Source organism: Physeter macrocephalus, chromosome 14 (assembly GCF_002837175.3).
Source record: "Physeter macrocephalus isolate SW-GA chromosome 14, ASM283717v5, whole genome shotgun sequence".
Taxonomy (NCBI): Eukaryota; Metazoa; Chordata; class Mammalia; order Artiodactyla; family Physeteridae; genus Physeter; species Physeter macrocephalus.
The window spans coordinates 119,837,599-119,855,174 of record NC_041227.1 but is presented as its reverse complement, the minus strand read 5'-3'; the positions used below and the strand labels follow the sequence as shown (position 1 = coordinate 119,855,174).

Here is a 17,576-nt window from a genome sequence, read left to right as displayed (position 1 = left end):
TGCTCTGCGAAGGGAGAGGCCGCGGCAGTGAGAGGTCCGCGTACCACAAAAAAAAAAAAAAAAAAAAAAAAAAACCTCAGAATATGTACTGTTGACACACAAAACTCAAAAGGGCCTTGGAGGTTATCTGGTATAGAGATTTGTTCCTTAGATCCCTAGTAAGTGCTAAAGATAACAGTGGGGGTCCTGAACTATTTTTCACCTACACAGCCTATTTAAAATGATAAACTGACTTGACTTTAGCTAAAATTTCATCAGCTCAGTAAAGATTAAAGGATTAACTCTATGTAGTAAAACTCACCTCATACTGCTCTAAAGTTCTAATTAATAAAACTGGGGAAATAAGGTATTGCTTAATAAAGTCAGTTTAATAGAAAACAGGTCTTTTAAAACATGGCCTCCCAGGGAGTGAAGGGAAGAATAATAAAAGATTGGGAATTAGATTTAGTCCATTCTCCTACACAATAACTTTCCACACAACATCTCTAATAATTACTTACATGCTTCTGCTCAAATACTTCTGTAAAAGAGAAACGATTCAAAGCGATGTGTTCTAATTTGAAACAACTAACTGCCAGATAGTGGTTTTTAACCCTATTTTTTTTTAAAGATTTAATTTTATTTATTTTTTAATTTTAGGCTGTGTTGGGTCTTTGTTGCTGCACGTGGGCTTTCTCTAGCTGCGAGTGGGGGCTACTCTTCGTTGCAGAGCACAGGCTCTAGGCGCACAGGCTTAGGTAGTTGTGGCACGCGGACTTCAGTAGTTGTGGCTCATGGGCTCTAGAGCACAGGCTCAGTAGTTGTGGCGCATGGACTTAGCTGCTCCGTGGCATGTGGGATCTTCCCAGACCAGGGCTCGAACCTGTGTCCCTTGCACTGGCAGGCGGATTCTTAACCACTGTGCCACCAGGGAAGTCCTTTAACCCTATTTTGAATCACTGAACTTTTTAAGAATGTAGTGAAAACTGTAGACCTGTCCCTCCGGAAAAAGACACGGCCATAAATACATACATACAAATTTTTACCTATCATTTTACAAGGTTCAGGAACACTAGCATCTGTCCACAGACTCCCTTAACTAACTCTCTTAACATACTCAACTATGGGGAAACAAATGTTCTCATTCATTGATGGAGGAATACAGTTATATTCCTCTTCTCTATGGAGAGAAATATGGCTATAACTACCAAAATTACAAACGCTCATATCCTCTGACCCAACAATCCCACTTCTAGGGATTTATCCAGTAAACATGTGTGAAATGACACTGTGTATTACAAAGCTATTCACTATAGCACTGCTTATGTCAATAAAACAGTGTTGTCCATCTAAGTGTCCATCCACAGGAAATTGGTTAAATTATGGTTCGGCTGCACAATGGAATATTAAACAGCCTTGGGGAAAAAAAGCCAAGGAAGCTCTATGTGTACTAATATAAAACAATTTCTAAAATATTTTAAACATGAAAAGGAAAATACACAATAATGTATATAACATACTTGTCTTTGTATTTTTAAAAAATGGAGGGTGAATATACATATGTATTTGCACACGCACACACATAATACAATGTATACATATCATGTGTGATATATATGATATACACACACACATAAATAAAATACAAGAAACTGCTAATAGTTGTCTCCAGGGAAGGGAACCAGATGGACATAGGAAAAGCATAGCAGGGACTTCCCTGGCAGTCAAGTGGTCAAGACTCCATGCTCTCAATGCACGGGGCACAGGTTCGATACCTGGTAGGGGAACTAAGATCCCACATGTCGCATGGTGTGGCCAAAAAAAAAAGGAGGGGCTTCCTTGGTGGTGCAGTGGTTGGGAGTCTGCCTGCCGATGCAGGGGACACCGGTTCATGCCCCGGTCCGGGAGGATCCCACATGCCGCGGAGCAGCTGGGCCCGTGAGCCGTGGCCGCTGGGCCTGTGCGTCCAGAGCCTGTGCTCCGCAACGGGAGAGGCCACAGCAGTGAAAGGCCCACGTACCGCAAAAAAAAAAAAAAAAAAAGGAAAGGCATAGCAGAGATGTTTCATTGTGTATCTTTGAGATCTTCTGCATTTGGTACTATGTAAATATATCACCTAATCAAAATTAATTCTTTAAAAAAAAAAAACACAAACTCTGCCTTAGACCCTAAGCAGTTTTGCTAAGCTTTAAAACCATGCTATTCTAGGGGACTTCCCTGGTGGTCCAGTAGCTAAGACTCCACGATCCCAATGCAGGGGGCCCAGGTTCGATCCCTGGTCAGGGAACTAGATCCCACATGCCACAACTAAGAGTTTTCACGCTGCAACTGAAGATCCCACACGCAGCAACGAAGACCCCGTGTGCTGCAACTAAGACCAGGTGCAGGCAAATAAATAAATATTTTAAAAAAGTAAAACCAAGCTATTCTACACTATCATTCTGTGACTTATTCATAATATTTTATCAGAATTTTTCTTAGGTTGTTTAGTTATAGTGATCTTACTGTGAAACAAAAAGTCTCATCCTTCCACAATCTGACCCCCAAGCAAATTAATTACTACGCTCTCTCCTTTTAGGCTCATAATACCTTCACATCTCCATATTGTTTTTAATGGAGGGGAGTGAATATACATATGTACTTGTGTCCCCTTCTTTTAGGTTCGTAATACCTTCACATCTCCATATCCACCATCAGCTGTGTGCCATAGATATATGGGTCCATGCCTGCCTGATTATAAGGGCCTCAAGAGTATGCAGTGCATCTGATTTTTTTTTAATCCTCTGTAACACCTATACATAGTACAGACTCAATAAGAGTTAGCTGAACTCAACTGCTGAAAAATTTGGGCACTAAAATTTCAATATAGCTATTATGTTTCTTCTCCTTCATCTCATCCAGATTATCACACAGCAGGTCAAACAGGCTGATGGAATATTTTGTGCATTGATTCTAGCTAGTCAATTGTTAATATAATGGAGATTGGACAAGTTAGTTTTGGTTTGATGCTAGTAGCTTCTGCCAAATTTGAACATTAAATCTGCCTGCTGAAGTTAGTTAATATAACAGAATATATCCTGAACTAGAGGCACCATCTCCTGAGATTAGCTGGCCCTTCAGATTACATTTTAATTCCACAATTAATCCTTAGTATTCCTCTGGAGACAGACAAAACAGAAATTAAATCAACATGAACCCTGGCAGCAGACTATGTGATAAAAGTCACATACTTACTCTTTATAAAAGCAAAGTTATCAGTCACACGGGTCACATCTATTACAACAGATACCATCACCTTGTTATCTTTATGTAGGCAACATTAACAGTCCTCACAGGACTTAATACTTGAGATAATACTGGTTAAAATAAAATTCTAGTACAGCAAATTTGGATAGCCACTTACTGTTATCATTTTAAAACTAAACTACGGTTTGGTTAAAATAAAAGGTGTTGAAATAGACATTTCTCCGAAGACATACAGATGGCCAATAGGCACATGAAAAGATGCTCAACAACGCTATGTAACTAACCAAGTTACTTAGTTTGTCAACATCCTGGGCCAATAATACCGTTTGCACAAATAACTGCCATTTGAGTAGTATTACTAGTTGTGCAGATGCTAACAAAATTTTCAAGACTTCTAGGGCTTTTGCTAAATGTGGACTAAAAGAAAAACAATCACCATTTTCTGACTTCGCTTTGCCAATGATACAGGATGAGAGGAGGTCAAGCTTCAAAAAAAGAGTGAGTTTAATAAAATCCAATCATTCCACTTCTGCATATACACCCAAAATAACTGAAAGCAGGGACTCGAACAGATATCTGTACAGTCATGTTCATAGCAGCATTACTCACAGTAGCCAAAACACAGAAGCAACCCAAGTGACCACTGACAGATACATGGATAAATAAAATGTGGTACATATAATATTATTCAGCCTTGAAAAGAAATGAAATTCCGACACATGCTACAACATGGATGAACCTTGAGAATATTATGCTAAGTAAAATAAGCCCGTCACAAAAAGACAAACACTGTATGAGTCCACTTATATGACATTTCTAGAGTAGTCAAATTCATGGAAACAAAGTAGAATGGTGGTTGCCAGGAACTAAGGGGAGGCATAAATGTGGATTTACTGTTTAATGAGTACAGTTTCATTTTTGCAAGATGAAAACATTCTTGAGAGGGATGGTGGTGATGGTTATACAACAAAGTGAATGCACTGTACACCAAAAATGCTTAGAATGGTAAATTTTATGTCACGTATATTTACTACAATTTTAAAAAGAGTGAAGTTCAGCAAAGGAAACCATAAATAAAACTTAAAGACAACCTATGGACTGGGAGAAAATATTTGCAAACGATGCAACTGACAAAGACTTAATTGCCAAAATATACAAACAGTTCATACAACTCAATAACAAAAAAACAAACAACCCAATCAAAAAATGGGCAGAAGACCTAAACAGACATTCCTCCAAAGACATTCAGATGGCAAACAGGCATATGAAAAGATGCTCAACGACGCTAACTATTAGAGAAATGCAAATCCAAACTACAATGAGGTACCACTCACACCAGTCAGAGTGGCCACCATTAAAAAGTCTACAAATAACAAATGCTGGAGAGGATGTGGAGAAAAGAGAACCCTCCTACACTGTTGGTGGGAATGTAAATTGGTGCAGCCACTATGGAGAACAGTATGGAGGGTCCTCAAAAAACTAAAGAGTTGCCATATGATCCTGCAATCCCACTCCTGGGCATATATCTGGAAAAGACAAAGATTCTAATTCAAAACAATACGTGCATCTGAATGTTCATAGCAGCACTATGTACAATAGCCAAGACATAGAAGCAACCTAAGTGTCCATCAACAGATGAATGGATAAAGAAGTTGTACGTGTATATACAATGGAATATCACGCAGCCATAAAAAAAGAATGAAATAATGTCAGTTGCAGAAACATGGATAGACCTGGAGATTATCACACTAAGTGAGGTAAGCCAGACAGACAAGGACAAATACCATATAATATCACTTATATATGGAATCTAAAATATGGCACAAATACACTTACCTACGAAAAAGAAACAGACTCACAGACATAGAGAACAGACTTGTGGTTGCCAAGGGGGAGGGGAGGCAGGGGACGGTTAGACTGGGAGTCTGGGATTAATAGATGCAAACTATTATATATAGAATGGATAAAGAAGGTCTTATTGTATAGCACAGGCAACTATATTCAATATCCTGTAATAAACCATGATGGAAAAGCATATGAAAAAGAATATACATAGATAGATAGATAACTGAATCACTTTGCTGTACAAGAGAGACTAACACAACATCGTAAATCAACTATACTTCAGTTGAAAAAAAAAAAAGAGTGAAGTTTGATGACCAACCTCTTTCTTTATCTCCCTCGTCTAGTTAGAATTAGGAAACAGATATCACCCTTTTTTAAAGAATACTTTTAGAAAAACACTCCACCTCTATTTTCCTTGCCACTGTCTCAGAGTATACTTAACGGGCAGAACAAAGTGCTTTTCTTGTTCATTTGGTATTTGCAATCCAAATTCCCAGAAGTCTGTATACACATAATGAAAGGGTTAATGAAGAAAGAATTTTGGCAAGATTTTTTTCTAGTCTTTGTTCCTGAGGGTTTTGGATTTTTTTTTTTTTTTTTTTGCGGTACGCGGGCCTCTCACTGCCGCAGCCTCTCCCATTGCGGAGCACAGGGTCCAGACGCGCAAGCCCAGCGGCCATGGCTCACGGGCCCAGCCGCTCCGCAGCACGTGGGATCTTCCCGGACCGGGGCACGAACCCGCACCCCCCGCATCGGCAGGCGGACTCCCAACCACTGCGCCACCAGGGAAGCCCGAGGGTTTTGGATTTTAACGCCACTACTCGTTCTTTGATAGTATTAATGTCTAAATGGAATTTTTTAGTTTTGTTTTCCCCTTTCTCAAATATGGCTCCCTCTTTTGGTGCAAATCATCAAAAATAATTTTCTTAAACTGGAAGTACCCAGAATTGAACTGACTTCCAAGTCATACAGTTAATTAACTTCTTAGAAGGTACTAGAACCAAAGCTAGATTATTCCGATTCCAGTACACTTTGCAGTATATGCAGTTAAAAGGGGTGAGAGGGAGGTTAAGTTAAAAGAGTAAGATATGACTATAACGATATTCCATTCTTAGCTCTGTATTCCAAAGTGCACAGGAAATTACCAATTAGGTTTCTAAAATTATCAAAAACTAAACCAGGGACTTCACTGGCGGTCCAGCGGTTAAGACTCCCTGCTTCCACTGCAGGGGGGAAGGGTTCGATCCCTGGTTGGGGAACTAAGATTCCACATGCCACACGGTGCGGCCCAAAAGTAAAAGAATAAACAAAAAAACAACCAAAATTCTCTTACTGTGAGCATTTGACTGTGAACATTCCTCAGCTCAAGGTACATCTGTGAGGGGAACGATACCGCTTGTATCTGATGGCTAAAACAGTATAACTATGTTCTATTGTTAAATAGTAAAGATAAGGTTCTATAAAACTAGTGTATGAAAAGTGGGAAGAAAGCAAAGAGCCTGACTTAGTCATGAGAACCTTGGAAAACAGGCAAAAGTAATCAACCAAATGAGAAGAAGAGCTTTTACTAGTACTCCAGATTCTTCAGACTGCTCTAACCTGCAAAGGAGTGTTCCTTGGGTAGAAAGCAAGAGCAGTCCAAATTATGAAACAAGATTCCCCATGAAAGACTCTAAGGGCAAAAAAAGCTGACCAGGGGCAAGCAGGTGCTAGGACAAATGACCCTACAATAGAAACTTTGTGGCACCACACTAAGTCAAAGCCTAGCCTCAAATGAACCAAAAAGAACAGAGAGATGGGAAGGGCAACCCTTCTGCAGGGCAAAGTCTAAACAAGGTATATTTGGGACTAGAAAAAGCCAAGCCTCTTTCTGGATTAGGGAAAAAGGGAAACTGGACTGTAAAACGTCAAAAAGAACAGCCTAAGAAGTGTTTAAACATGGCTAACATACTAGGAAGCAGATTCTAAACTAATCCATCCCATTACACACAGTAGTAGTTAGGACCAAGTGAAACCTACCATCAAGAGGGACCTAGCAAAAAACAAAAACAAAAACGAAAACATCGCAACAGATCTTGTTTAAAACTATTTATTAGAAACATTTTTAGGATGTAACTTTATAAACATTAGCACTGTTAAAAAAAAGAGGTACCTAGCAATTTGAGACCCAGACAAGGTAAAGAGGAAGAACAAGACTAACCAAGCCAAACCATCTCTAGACTCAAGTTTGAAATAAGAAATCACTGATAGGACTTCCCTGATGGCACAGTGGTTAAGAATCCGCCTGCCAATGCAGGGGACACGGGTTCGATCCCTGGTCCGGGAAGATCCCCCATGCTGTGGAGCAACTAAGCCTGTGTACCACAACTACTGATCCTGCGCTCTAGAGCCTGCGAGCCACAACTACTGAGCCCGTGTGCCACAACTACTGAAACCCACATGCCTAGAGCCTGTGCTCTGCAACAAGAGAAGCCACCGCAATGAGAAGCCCACACACCACAACGAAGAGTAGCCCCTGCTCGCGGCAACTAGAGAGAAAGCCCACAGCAACAAAGATCCAGCGCAGCCAAAAATAAATAAATAAATAAATAAATAAATAAATTTAAAGATAAATAAATAAAGTAAAAAATAAAGCCTTAAAAGCATTCAGAAAACATTAAAAAAAATCATTGATAATACAGCCTTACTTGCTTTCCTTCTCCTTGCCTTAAAAAAAAAATTTAAGAAATACTTCAATTTAATCTTTAACTAAAAGTAAACAGAAAATAAGTAACATAAATGACTAACAGCCAGGCGTAATGACAATACTGACCACATATAGGAAGGAAGGAAGCAGATGAAAAGTGAAAATCACAAGGAGGAAAACTAGATATGGATATGGATTCTCTAACCACTGTGGCACAAGAGTTCATGTACACTTTGTTAAGTGTCAACCAATTTTATATTACTGACTGTGAAAAAGAGAAACAAGGTATTACTGCACCAAAATCCATAAGACAAGAATTCAGAAAGGTAAGATCAGCACTCAAAAAATAGTATTTCTATTTGAGGGCATTTGCCGGTTTAATTCTAAAGAAAAAGCTTTGAAACTGAGCTAGCTGTACTTTAGGAGGCCTGAGTGTGTGTAGAAAGAAGAAAGTCAAAGCCCAGGACCTGCCCAAAGAGGGGATTCTGGGAAATCTACCCTATACTTTAAACAAAGAGCACACGGCTGCCCTTTCAGGGTAACAGCCACCTAGGAATACACCAGCCCTCAGGAAAACTCAATGGATAGAATTATGGAGATTAGACAAATTTAAAGAGAAAATAAAGAAGTAGAGGTATCAGAAGAAATACAAAAGTGCAAGGAAATTTCAGAACAACATACTCAATATTCAGCCCTGGGAAATAAAGACGAGCAATCCAGAAGATAGAGTAAGAGGCAGAGAAAATACAGTAAGAAGGTCTAACATATGTTTAAATGGAGTGCAAGAAAGAGAAGACAGAGTGGAAGGCAGAGGCAATATATGAAGAGACAATGGCTGAGAATATTCTAGGACTGATGAAAACCAGCAACGCACAGATTTAAGAAATCCAATAAATTCCAAGCAGAATAAATCAAAATAATCCAACCATTCATAAAAATCTGCATACAGATGTTTATAGCAGCTTTATTCATAACTGCTAAAACTTGGCGGCAACAAAGACATTCTTTTTTTTTTTTTTTTTTTTCTTTTTTTTGCGGTACGCGGGCCTCTCACTGTTGTGGCCTCTCCCCTTGCGGAGCATAGGCTCCAGACGCGCAGGCTCAGCAGCCACAGCTCACGGGCCTAGCCGCTCCGCGGCATGTGGGATCCTCCCGGACCGGGGCACGAACCCGCGTCCCCTGCATCGGCAGGTGGACTCTCAACCACTGCGCCACCAGGGAAGCCCCCGAGACATTCTTTAGTAGGTGAATGGACAGATAAATAAACTGTGGTACATCCAGACAATGAAATACTATTCAGTGCTTTAAAAAAAATTTTTTTTAAAAAGAGGTAACAACCCATGGAAAGACACAGAGAAAACTTAAATGAGTATTACTAAGTAAAAGAAGCCAATCTGAAAAGGCTACATATGGTATGATTCCAACTACATGACATGCCAGAAAAGACAAAACTATGGAGACAGTAAAAAGATCAGTAGTTGCCTAGGGTTAGGGGAGGGAGGGATGAACAGCTAGAGCACAGAGGATTTTAGGGCAGTAAAACTACTCTGCATGATAGTATAACAAATATATGTCTTTATACATTTGACCAAACCCATAGAACGTACAACACCAAGAGTGAACCCTAATGTACACTATGGACTTTGGGTGATAATATGTCAATATAGGCTCATCAGTTGTAACAAATGTGCAGGGCCAGGAGGTATCTGGGAAATCTCTGTACTTTCCACTCAATTTTGCTGTGAGCCTAAAACTGCTCTAAAAACTAAAATCTATTTCTTTTAAGTGTATTCTCAGGTTCCCCAAAAATATTCAGATGTAAATAAAGCTCAGGAAAATAATAAAGAAAAAAAGTAATCCAATCTAGACATATCTCTCATCCCTACATTATAGTACAGAAGATCAAAGACAAAGAGAAAATCTCAAAAATGGGCAAAGAAAAGATAGATTACCTTCAACAGAATGGCAATGAGACTAAAAATAAAAAGAGTATAATGGAAGTCAGTGGACAATAGTAAACAATGTACTGAAAGAAAATAACAACCAACTTAGAATTTTAAACCTAGCAAAAATACCACCATTCGAGAATAAAACCAAAAACAGACATTTTAAAGCAGACAAAATGGGGAGACAATCACTGGTAGACCCACACTAGAGAAATTCCAAAGGATATATTTCAGGCAAAAGAAAAAATATTCCAGATAGAAGGGCAGAGATGTGAAAAGGAATGAATGACAAAGAAAGTGGTAAACACATAGGTGAACATGTAGGTTAGGCAAACTGAACGTATCTATAAAACAGATGCAATAATAATCTGTGGACTCGGGCTTCCCTGGTGGCGCAGTGGTTGAGAGTCCGCCTGCCGATACAGGGGACGCGGGTTCGTGCCCCGGTCCAGGAGGATCCCACATGCCGCGGAGCGGCTGGGCCCGTGGGCCGTGGCCGCTGGGCCTGCGCGTCAGGAGCCTGTGCTCCGCAGTGGGAGGGGCCGCAACAGTGAGAGGCCTGCGTACCACACACAAAAATAATAATAATAATATGTGGACTCTTAAAAATATATATACAAATAGTGAATACATGACTTTTTTTCATTTATCAAAAGCCATAGAACTGTACAACACGAAGAGTAAATCCGAATGTTAAACTATGGACTTTCGTTAATAATAATGTATCAATACCGGTTTATCAATTGTAACAAGTCTACCACACTTACGCAACATGTTAATAGGGGAAACTGGAGGGGTGGGATGGTAGTATATGACAACTCTCTGTACTAACTGCTCAATTTTCTATAAATATAAAACTGCTCTAAAAGCCTACTAGTTAAATATATATACATATACAATTAAATACAGAACAATAGCATGTGAGGTGGGAGAGGAATAATGGAGTTAAATGTTCAAGGCCCTTATATTGACAAAAAGGAAGGCAAAGGTATTGATTTAACATTAATCCTTGATAAATTAAGGATACATATTGTAATTTCTGTGGTAACCAATAAAAGAGTGCATAACTTTCAAATTAGAAGGTGGAAAAATGGAATATTAAAAATAAATAATAATATAACTGACAAAAACTTGAAGGTGAGGGGAAAACAGTATGAGAATGTTTGTCTTTCACAGCAGATAATTACTCAATAAATTACAAAAAAATTTCAAAAGAAGGTAAAAGAAGCATAAGAAAGATTTTAAAAGAAACATAAGGAAGATTTAAGCCCAAATATATGTCATTGCTTTAAATGCAATCTTAGACAAGAGTTTGGAGCTAGATTAAAAGAAGAAACATGCCTATATGGGTGACAATTAACTCTATTTTCATCTTCTCAATACTCTTTCCCAATTAAAGATTTATTCAGTGTATACAATGTGCTGAGCACTTGAACAGTCAGAAATAAAGGTATCACCCATGTTCTCAAGGAGACTAATGGGGAAAACCAATGTGTTATAATAAAAGTAGGTTATCAGGTGCTAATAAGATAATGCAACTAAAGGGCTTCCCTGGTGGCACAGTGGTTGAGAGTCCACCTGCCGATGCAGGGGACACAGGTTTGTGCCCCCGTCCGGGAGGATCCCACATGCCGCGGAGCGGCTGGGCCCGTGAGGCATGGCCGCTGAGCCTGCGCATCCGGAGCCTGTGCTCCGCAACGGGAGAGGCCACAAGTGAGAGGCCCGTGTACCGCCAAAAAAAAAAAAAAAAAAAAAAAGATAATGCAACTAGATGGTGCAGCTATCTGGAAAAGCTATACAGAAGGGATATCCCGATTATGCTTTGAAAAGTAAACTGAAAGTTCATTTGACAAATAAAAAGGAACGGTACAGGAGACAGCATAACCCTGTTTACTAACATTACAGGTTAGAAGATCAGTCATGGTCTGAGGTAGCAGCGCCCAGCAGTGGGGGAGTAGACAACGATCCATGAAGTAAAAAGTTTGGATAGGGAGTTTTAACTCTATCCAGTAGACAATGTAGAGCCTTTAAAGCAAGGGAGTAAAACAATAATATTGGTATTTTTAGAAATATAACTGGTGGCAGTTTACAAAAAGATGAATGGGATAGGAGAAACTAGCATTACAGTTATGAATAAGGAAAGTCTGGATTAAGGCAGTAGCAGTGGGGCAGACAAATACTAGAGAAAGAAGAGAAATTAGTTGATACTTGACTACATGTGAAATGAGGGTAGAATTAAATAAATACTAAAGTACAGATGGTCCCCGACTTATATTTGTTCCACTTAATGATTTTTCAACCTTATGATGGTGCAAAAATGATATACATTCAGTTAAAACCATACTCCAAATTTTGAATTGTGATCTTTCCCAGGCTACTAATATGTGACACAACCCTCTCTCATGACGCTGGGCAGCGGCATCAGCACAGCTCCCAGTGAGCCATGCAGTCACGAGGGTAAAAGAACTAAGACACTTACAACCATTCTGTACCTAGACAATCATTCTGCTTTTCACTTTCAGTATGGTATTCAATAAATGACATGAGATATTCAATACTTTATTATAAAACACACTTTGTGTTAGATGATTTTGCCCAATAGTAGGTTAATGTAAGTGTTCTGAGCACGTTTAAAGTAGGCTAGGCTAAGTTACCATGTTCGGTAGGTTAGGTATGTTAAATGCATTTTCAACTTCTGATATTTTCAACTTACAATGAGTTTACCAAGACATAACCCCACTGTAAGTCAAGGAAGATCTGTAATGAAAAGGAGAAGGTAACATAAAAGCAAACAGAATAAATTTATCAACAGTTCCTTAAAATTAACCAGTATAAACGTACACTATTTTTCAACATTTATGCTTATTGACCATCTAACTATGTACTAAATATAAACACCTAAACACATTGTTTAAAATTACTGGCACTGGTATGTGAAATAGCTAACACTAGATATTGATAACTGACACCTTCTAATTGATGCAATTCACTAAATGACAGGAGAAAGGTATTGGCTGGTTAAAGGTCTTTTCAGAAATCAAATGTGATCATTTAAAATGTTCACATATCAGACCCACAAATTTATAAAAGATAGGAAAAGAGATCATTTTTCTTTAAGAAGACATCAATAATCTACTATGTGGTACTACCTAAAATTACATGATCTTGCTTCAGGCTCTATAAAGTGAAGGTTCTTACTGTGCCAAAAGAGATAGTCCCACTTTTCATGGCTTCTCATTTTGCTCTTCTTGTCAATACCATCAACACACTGCATAATCCATTTCATTCAATACAACTGAAACCAATGACATTAATCAAAAAAGTAAGTGATAGTAGGGAATCCTAAAAAAATAACACCTTAAACGTTTTCTTTGAACTTAAAACATATAAATGTTTATTCTGTTGCCAAGCTTTTGATACAGGCCCTTTGAGTTATAGATCCACTGACTATAGTTTCACACTGTCTTACACAAACCACACCCATAATGCATCAGCTACAATTTCCAGTTTCAATTTCTTTAAAAGTGAAGCAAGAACTTTAAAGATACTTGCCAAGGATCTAAATGAAGAATTCTTCCAGATTAAAAAAAAAATTTTTTTTATAAATTTTTATAGCTATCTCCTTATTGACTCATTTTATATTCAGTCTTTCCAAGGCAGTTAACTTAGTTTTCACCGAATTGACAATTCTTTCATTTTACAATCATATGTCAATGGTTAACACAATTTTGTATTGAACTATATAATTATAATACAAGTGCAAGTTGTCATAAAGTGACCCTTGGTAAGTCTATAAATCAACCGGTGGGAGCAATGCAGTGGGCATCAGTTAGTATGTCTTATAAAAAGAGAAGGAATGTTTATTAAGCCTAGTATCCCTGTTATGAAAGATCTAAATTCACTTATTGCTTTTATTGTACTCAGGACAGTATGTGGCACACAGAAAGTACTGTAAGAGTATTTGTTACTATCTTAGCATTAAAATTCAACTAGGTACAGTTAACAGTGCATGGAAATCCACCTACTTTACAGTCTCCAGAATCACAGAGACAAGACTACCTGTATTTAAGTTGTCAAAAGGGCAGAGAGTAGGGAATATAAACTGCATTAAGTCCTCATTGAAAACATATGAATATAAGGTACAGTCACTTTCACATTACTGGAAGTGGATTATCTAGCACTTAAAGGAAGAGAACTTAAAGAAGCATAGCTCACATGTCAAGTCAACAAGAAATGAAGAAGTAGGTTCGTAACCCAATTAATCTATCACCTCAAAAATGCTAAGAGTATGGCTACAGGTCCTCCTAAAAAGTGGCAGCTAGACTAGAGGAGGAAAGTCAGCTATAGCTTAGTGCACATCAGGTTACCTTCCTCTATTATCAACTCACTGACGACAGAAAGCAGCGATCTCTTAAACAAAACCACATGGTGCATCCCAAAGCACATAACAAATGCCTTTGTTTTACCAATTATTATAAGTTAAACATTATACATAAAATTATACAAAATTAATGCATGTAAATGCAATGTACAAGAAAATTTTTAATTTGCCAATAACCTAAATATAAGTAAAGAGCAACGTAAATACTGTAAGTAATAAATGCGGTGGCTTGGCCATTTTCTTCTAGCCTAAGTTTTGTGATGTATATCCAATTTGCAGGTACAAAACACTCAAGGCAACATGAAAGAATATCTACAATAACCAGGAAGTTCAAAGACTGCAGCTACTTAAAACATCCTGTCCACTAGGAAAGAATCCACAGTGGCACTGACCTTCTTCCTTCTATGGACATCAAAAAGTACTGAAAATGTTATGAATAGTTAGCAGAAACTCAAGAGACAGCCCATGAGGCTGCACCAGTCCCACTAGATGGCACTATCACAGGAAAGTCACTCTGCTCTCCCATTTGGAGCAAGGGCTGAAAGCGCTCATGATCTCTGCAAAAATGAAAGCTGTCATCAACACAGTGACATCCTCATTGAGAAATTATGACCCATAATGAGGAATTCCAAGCTAGAAGGAGGAATTTATCCAAAAGCACCTTTTCTCCCAGTACTGTGGCCACCTCCCCACTCCTATTTCAAATCAGTGGTCTGAGAGATACAATGTCTTGCAGGCAAAAGAAGTCCTACAAAATGGAGATTTTCTTTTTCCTCTTCCTAACTCCACAAAACACAGGATAATTTACTTGCCTTTTTTTTTTTTCTTCCCAAGTTTCTTCGCTATGGGTAAAAATACTCTCCTGCTAGTCCATGAATAACAAATTTATTGTAATCAATATACTTACCATGATTGGAAACTTCAAAATAACATACAATTAATGGCATAAAAGCTTTTAGATAAAAAGGAACGTCTTTCTATGTATCAAAGGGAGAACTTCCTATTAAACAGATAAAGTTTTCTGACACCTTAGTTACATGATTTTAGGTTGGGCCTGGGCAGCAGAATTCACAATGCTACGCATTCCCATAACTTACGCTCTACCCCATGGAAAGCATGCTTGGATACAGCTACCATGAACCTAAAAACAGAAGGAAAGGAAAGCATCCTAACAAGGAAGCCCAATGAGTTTAAACCGCATACAATTTGAATACAAACTCACTTTTACTCAATAGGTGACCATCTGAACAGACAGATTTGGATAAGAGCCTTTTGCTGAATTCCCCAGTTAAAAGACACAACAAAGGTCATTATTAGGTAATCAATTGAATCCGAGATCAATTTAATACTCAAATATACTGCTCACTTACAGTTGAAGCTACTTCACCTAGATCAGAGAATTTACATTTACACATGTAACTTTAATATACGGCAACAGTCAGGAGTATAGCTGCTCCAAAGTGCCACAAAAGTCAGTTACTTTATTAAAGAGGCCAAGAAACCAAGAAGTACAAAATGTGTAACAAATCCTGTGTTCCCGTAGCACCTTACCACAGCTCTAATACAGCTCTCATCACAGCATCAGCTCTCTGTCTAGAGCACTTGCCCTCTCCACACTGCGGGGGGGCTTGGAAGCACTGTACTGAGGCGTCATCCCTAACACCCTGCACAATGCCTAGTATGCAGCAGGTACTCAGTAGCTGTTGAATGAACAAAAACTATCAGGCTATTCCAGCTCACCAAAATTATGAGACTCCTCAAAGCAGCCAGTTTTTCCAACTAAACCCTGACAAACACCTTCTCCTTTTAGAAGCTACCGGGGCTTCCCTGGTGGTGCAGTGGTTAAGAACCCGCTTGCTAACGCAGGGGACATGGGTTCCAGCCCTGGTTCGGGAAGATCCCACATGCCGCAGAGCAACTAAGCCCATGCGCCACAACTACTGAGTCTGCGCTCTAGAGCCCATGAGCCACAACTACTGAGTCCAAGTGCCACAACTACTGCAGCCCGCACGCCTAGAGCCCGTGCTCCGCAACAAGAGAAGCCACCGCAATGAGAAGCCCGCGCACCGCAAAGAAGAGTAACCCTCGCTCGCGGCAACTAGAGAAAGCCCGTGTACAGTAACAAAGACCCAACACAGCCTAAATAAATAAATAAATAAAAATTAAGAAGCTACTGACCAAAGCATGAGACTAAGATCTAAGTCACCATGAGAAATAAGATTTCTTGAAAAGCACAGGAAGGAATGTATCACATGAAGTCAAAGATCAAAAATTCTTGAGTCTTAAGCCCAAGGAAGCAACATCTTGGATTGGTGAAGATTTTAAATAAAACATCATAAATATATTTTATATATTATATTAAAATCATAAATATGTTTTACATTTTGTACTAAAGCCATCCTATGAGAGTAGAGGGGGTGAGGGAGCAGGTATATAAGAATGCATAGGAAGCCATAACACTGCTTAACTTAACACCCGCCCTTTAATGAGGCCTGATCTTATTTTGTGCTCCTGGAACAAAATAAAGAATGAACAAGAAGGAAAAATAGAAGGAGAGAAAAAGCAGTCTTGGGGTACAACCAGGAGGAATCTGCTGAACTGCAGATCTGGAGAACTGACAGACTTAGCAGAGGCAGATTTTTCAAAACTCTACATATAACTATCCAGAAAGTCCAGCGTAATGAAGCTATGCCAATACTTTTTCATTAACAGTTTTTTCCGAGTGACTGAGCTTTGACAAAATGTGGCATAGAATCTACATACACATCCCGTTAATATCCTTGCAACAGACCCATGGGAAACGCTCCCATATTAGAGGGTAAAAAGAAGTATAGCCTCCCATAAAGAGTACCTTCAAGCATCCTGTTAAATGACTGGAACTGGTAGGATTTAAAAGCTCACTGGAACGTAAGCCAGATTGCCTCCCCTTCAGTGTTTCTGTATGATCCACCCCAATTGCTCTTTGTTTTTAAATGTGTTTACATTAGACTATAAGCAGTGTTTGTTATCATTTTACTCACCTTACTAACACCAACTCCAGTAAACCTGGCCTCTAATAATTCCTGCCGTCGGGGGTCCAGGCTATGCAATTCTTCCATCATTTCTACTGAAAAAGAAAAAGTACCTGTGAGACCATAAAAGCTAAAACATGAGGAACCAATTTTTAGATATAACAAAACTCAGAGTAATTATTTCACTGAATGGTCACGTACAGGTAAACCTCAAATAAATATGGCACACACGTAATAAACTACAGTGTGCTGCATCAAACAGTAATACATTTAAAGTTACAAAGTGGCTCAAAAGTCCTCTTCTGAGCAGTGGTTAAGAATCCGCCTGCCAATGCAGGGGACACGGGTTCGAGCCCTGGTCCGCGAAGATCCCACATGCCACGGAGCAACTAAGCCCGTGAGCCACAACTACTGAGCCTGCACTCTAGAGCCCGCGAGCCACAACTACTGAGGCTGTGTGCCACAACTACTGAAGCCCGCAC

General features: G+C 39.0%; 1 protein-coding gene across 4 annotated transcripts in view; it reads right to left on the bottom strand.

Moving 5' to 3' along the window:
- The window catches only part of TLK2 (tousled like kinase 2), a 108,572-nt gene that overhangs the window by 89,023 nt on the left and 1,973 nt on the right, over window positions 1-17,576 (bottom strand). For 3 of the 4 annotated variants that reach the window (XM_028498446.2, XM_024130106.3, XM_024130110.3), the window contains exon 2: window positions 17,104-17,189. In XM_028498446.2, the coding sequence (XP_028354247.1) occupies window positions 17,104-17,184 (81 nt within the window). In that variant the 5' untranslated portion in view covers window positions 17,185-17,189. The remainder of the gene's footprint in view (window positions 1-17,103; window positions 17,190-17,576) is intronic. The other variant, XM_024130108.3, reaches the window with a different exon arrangement.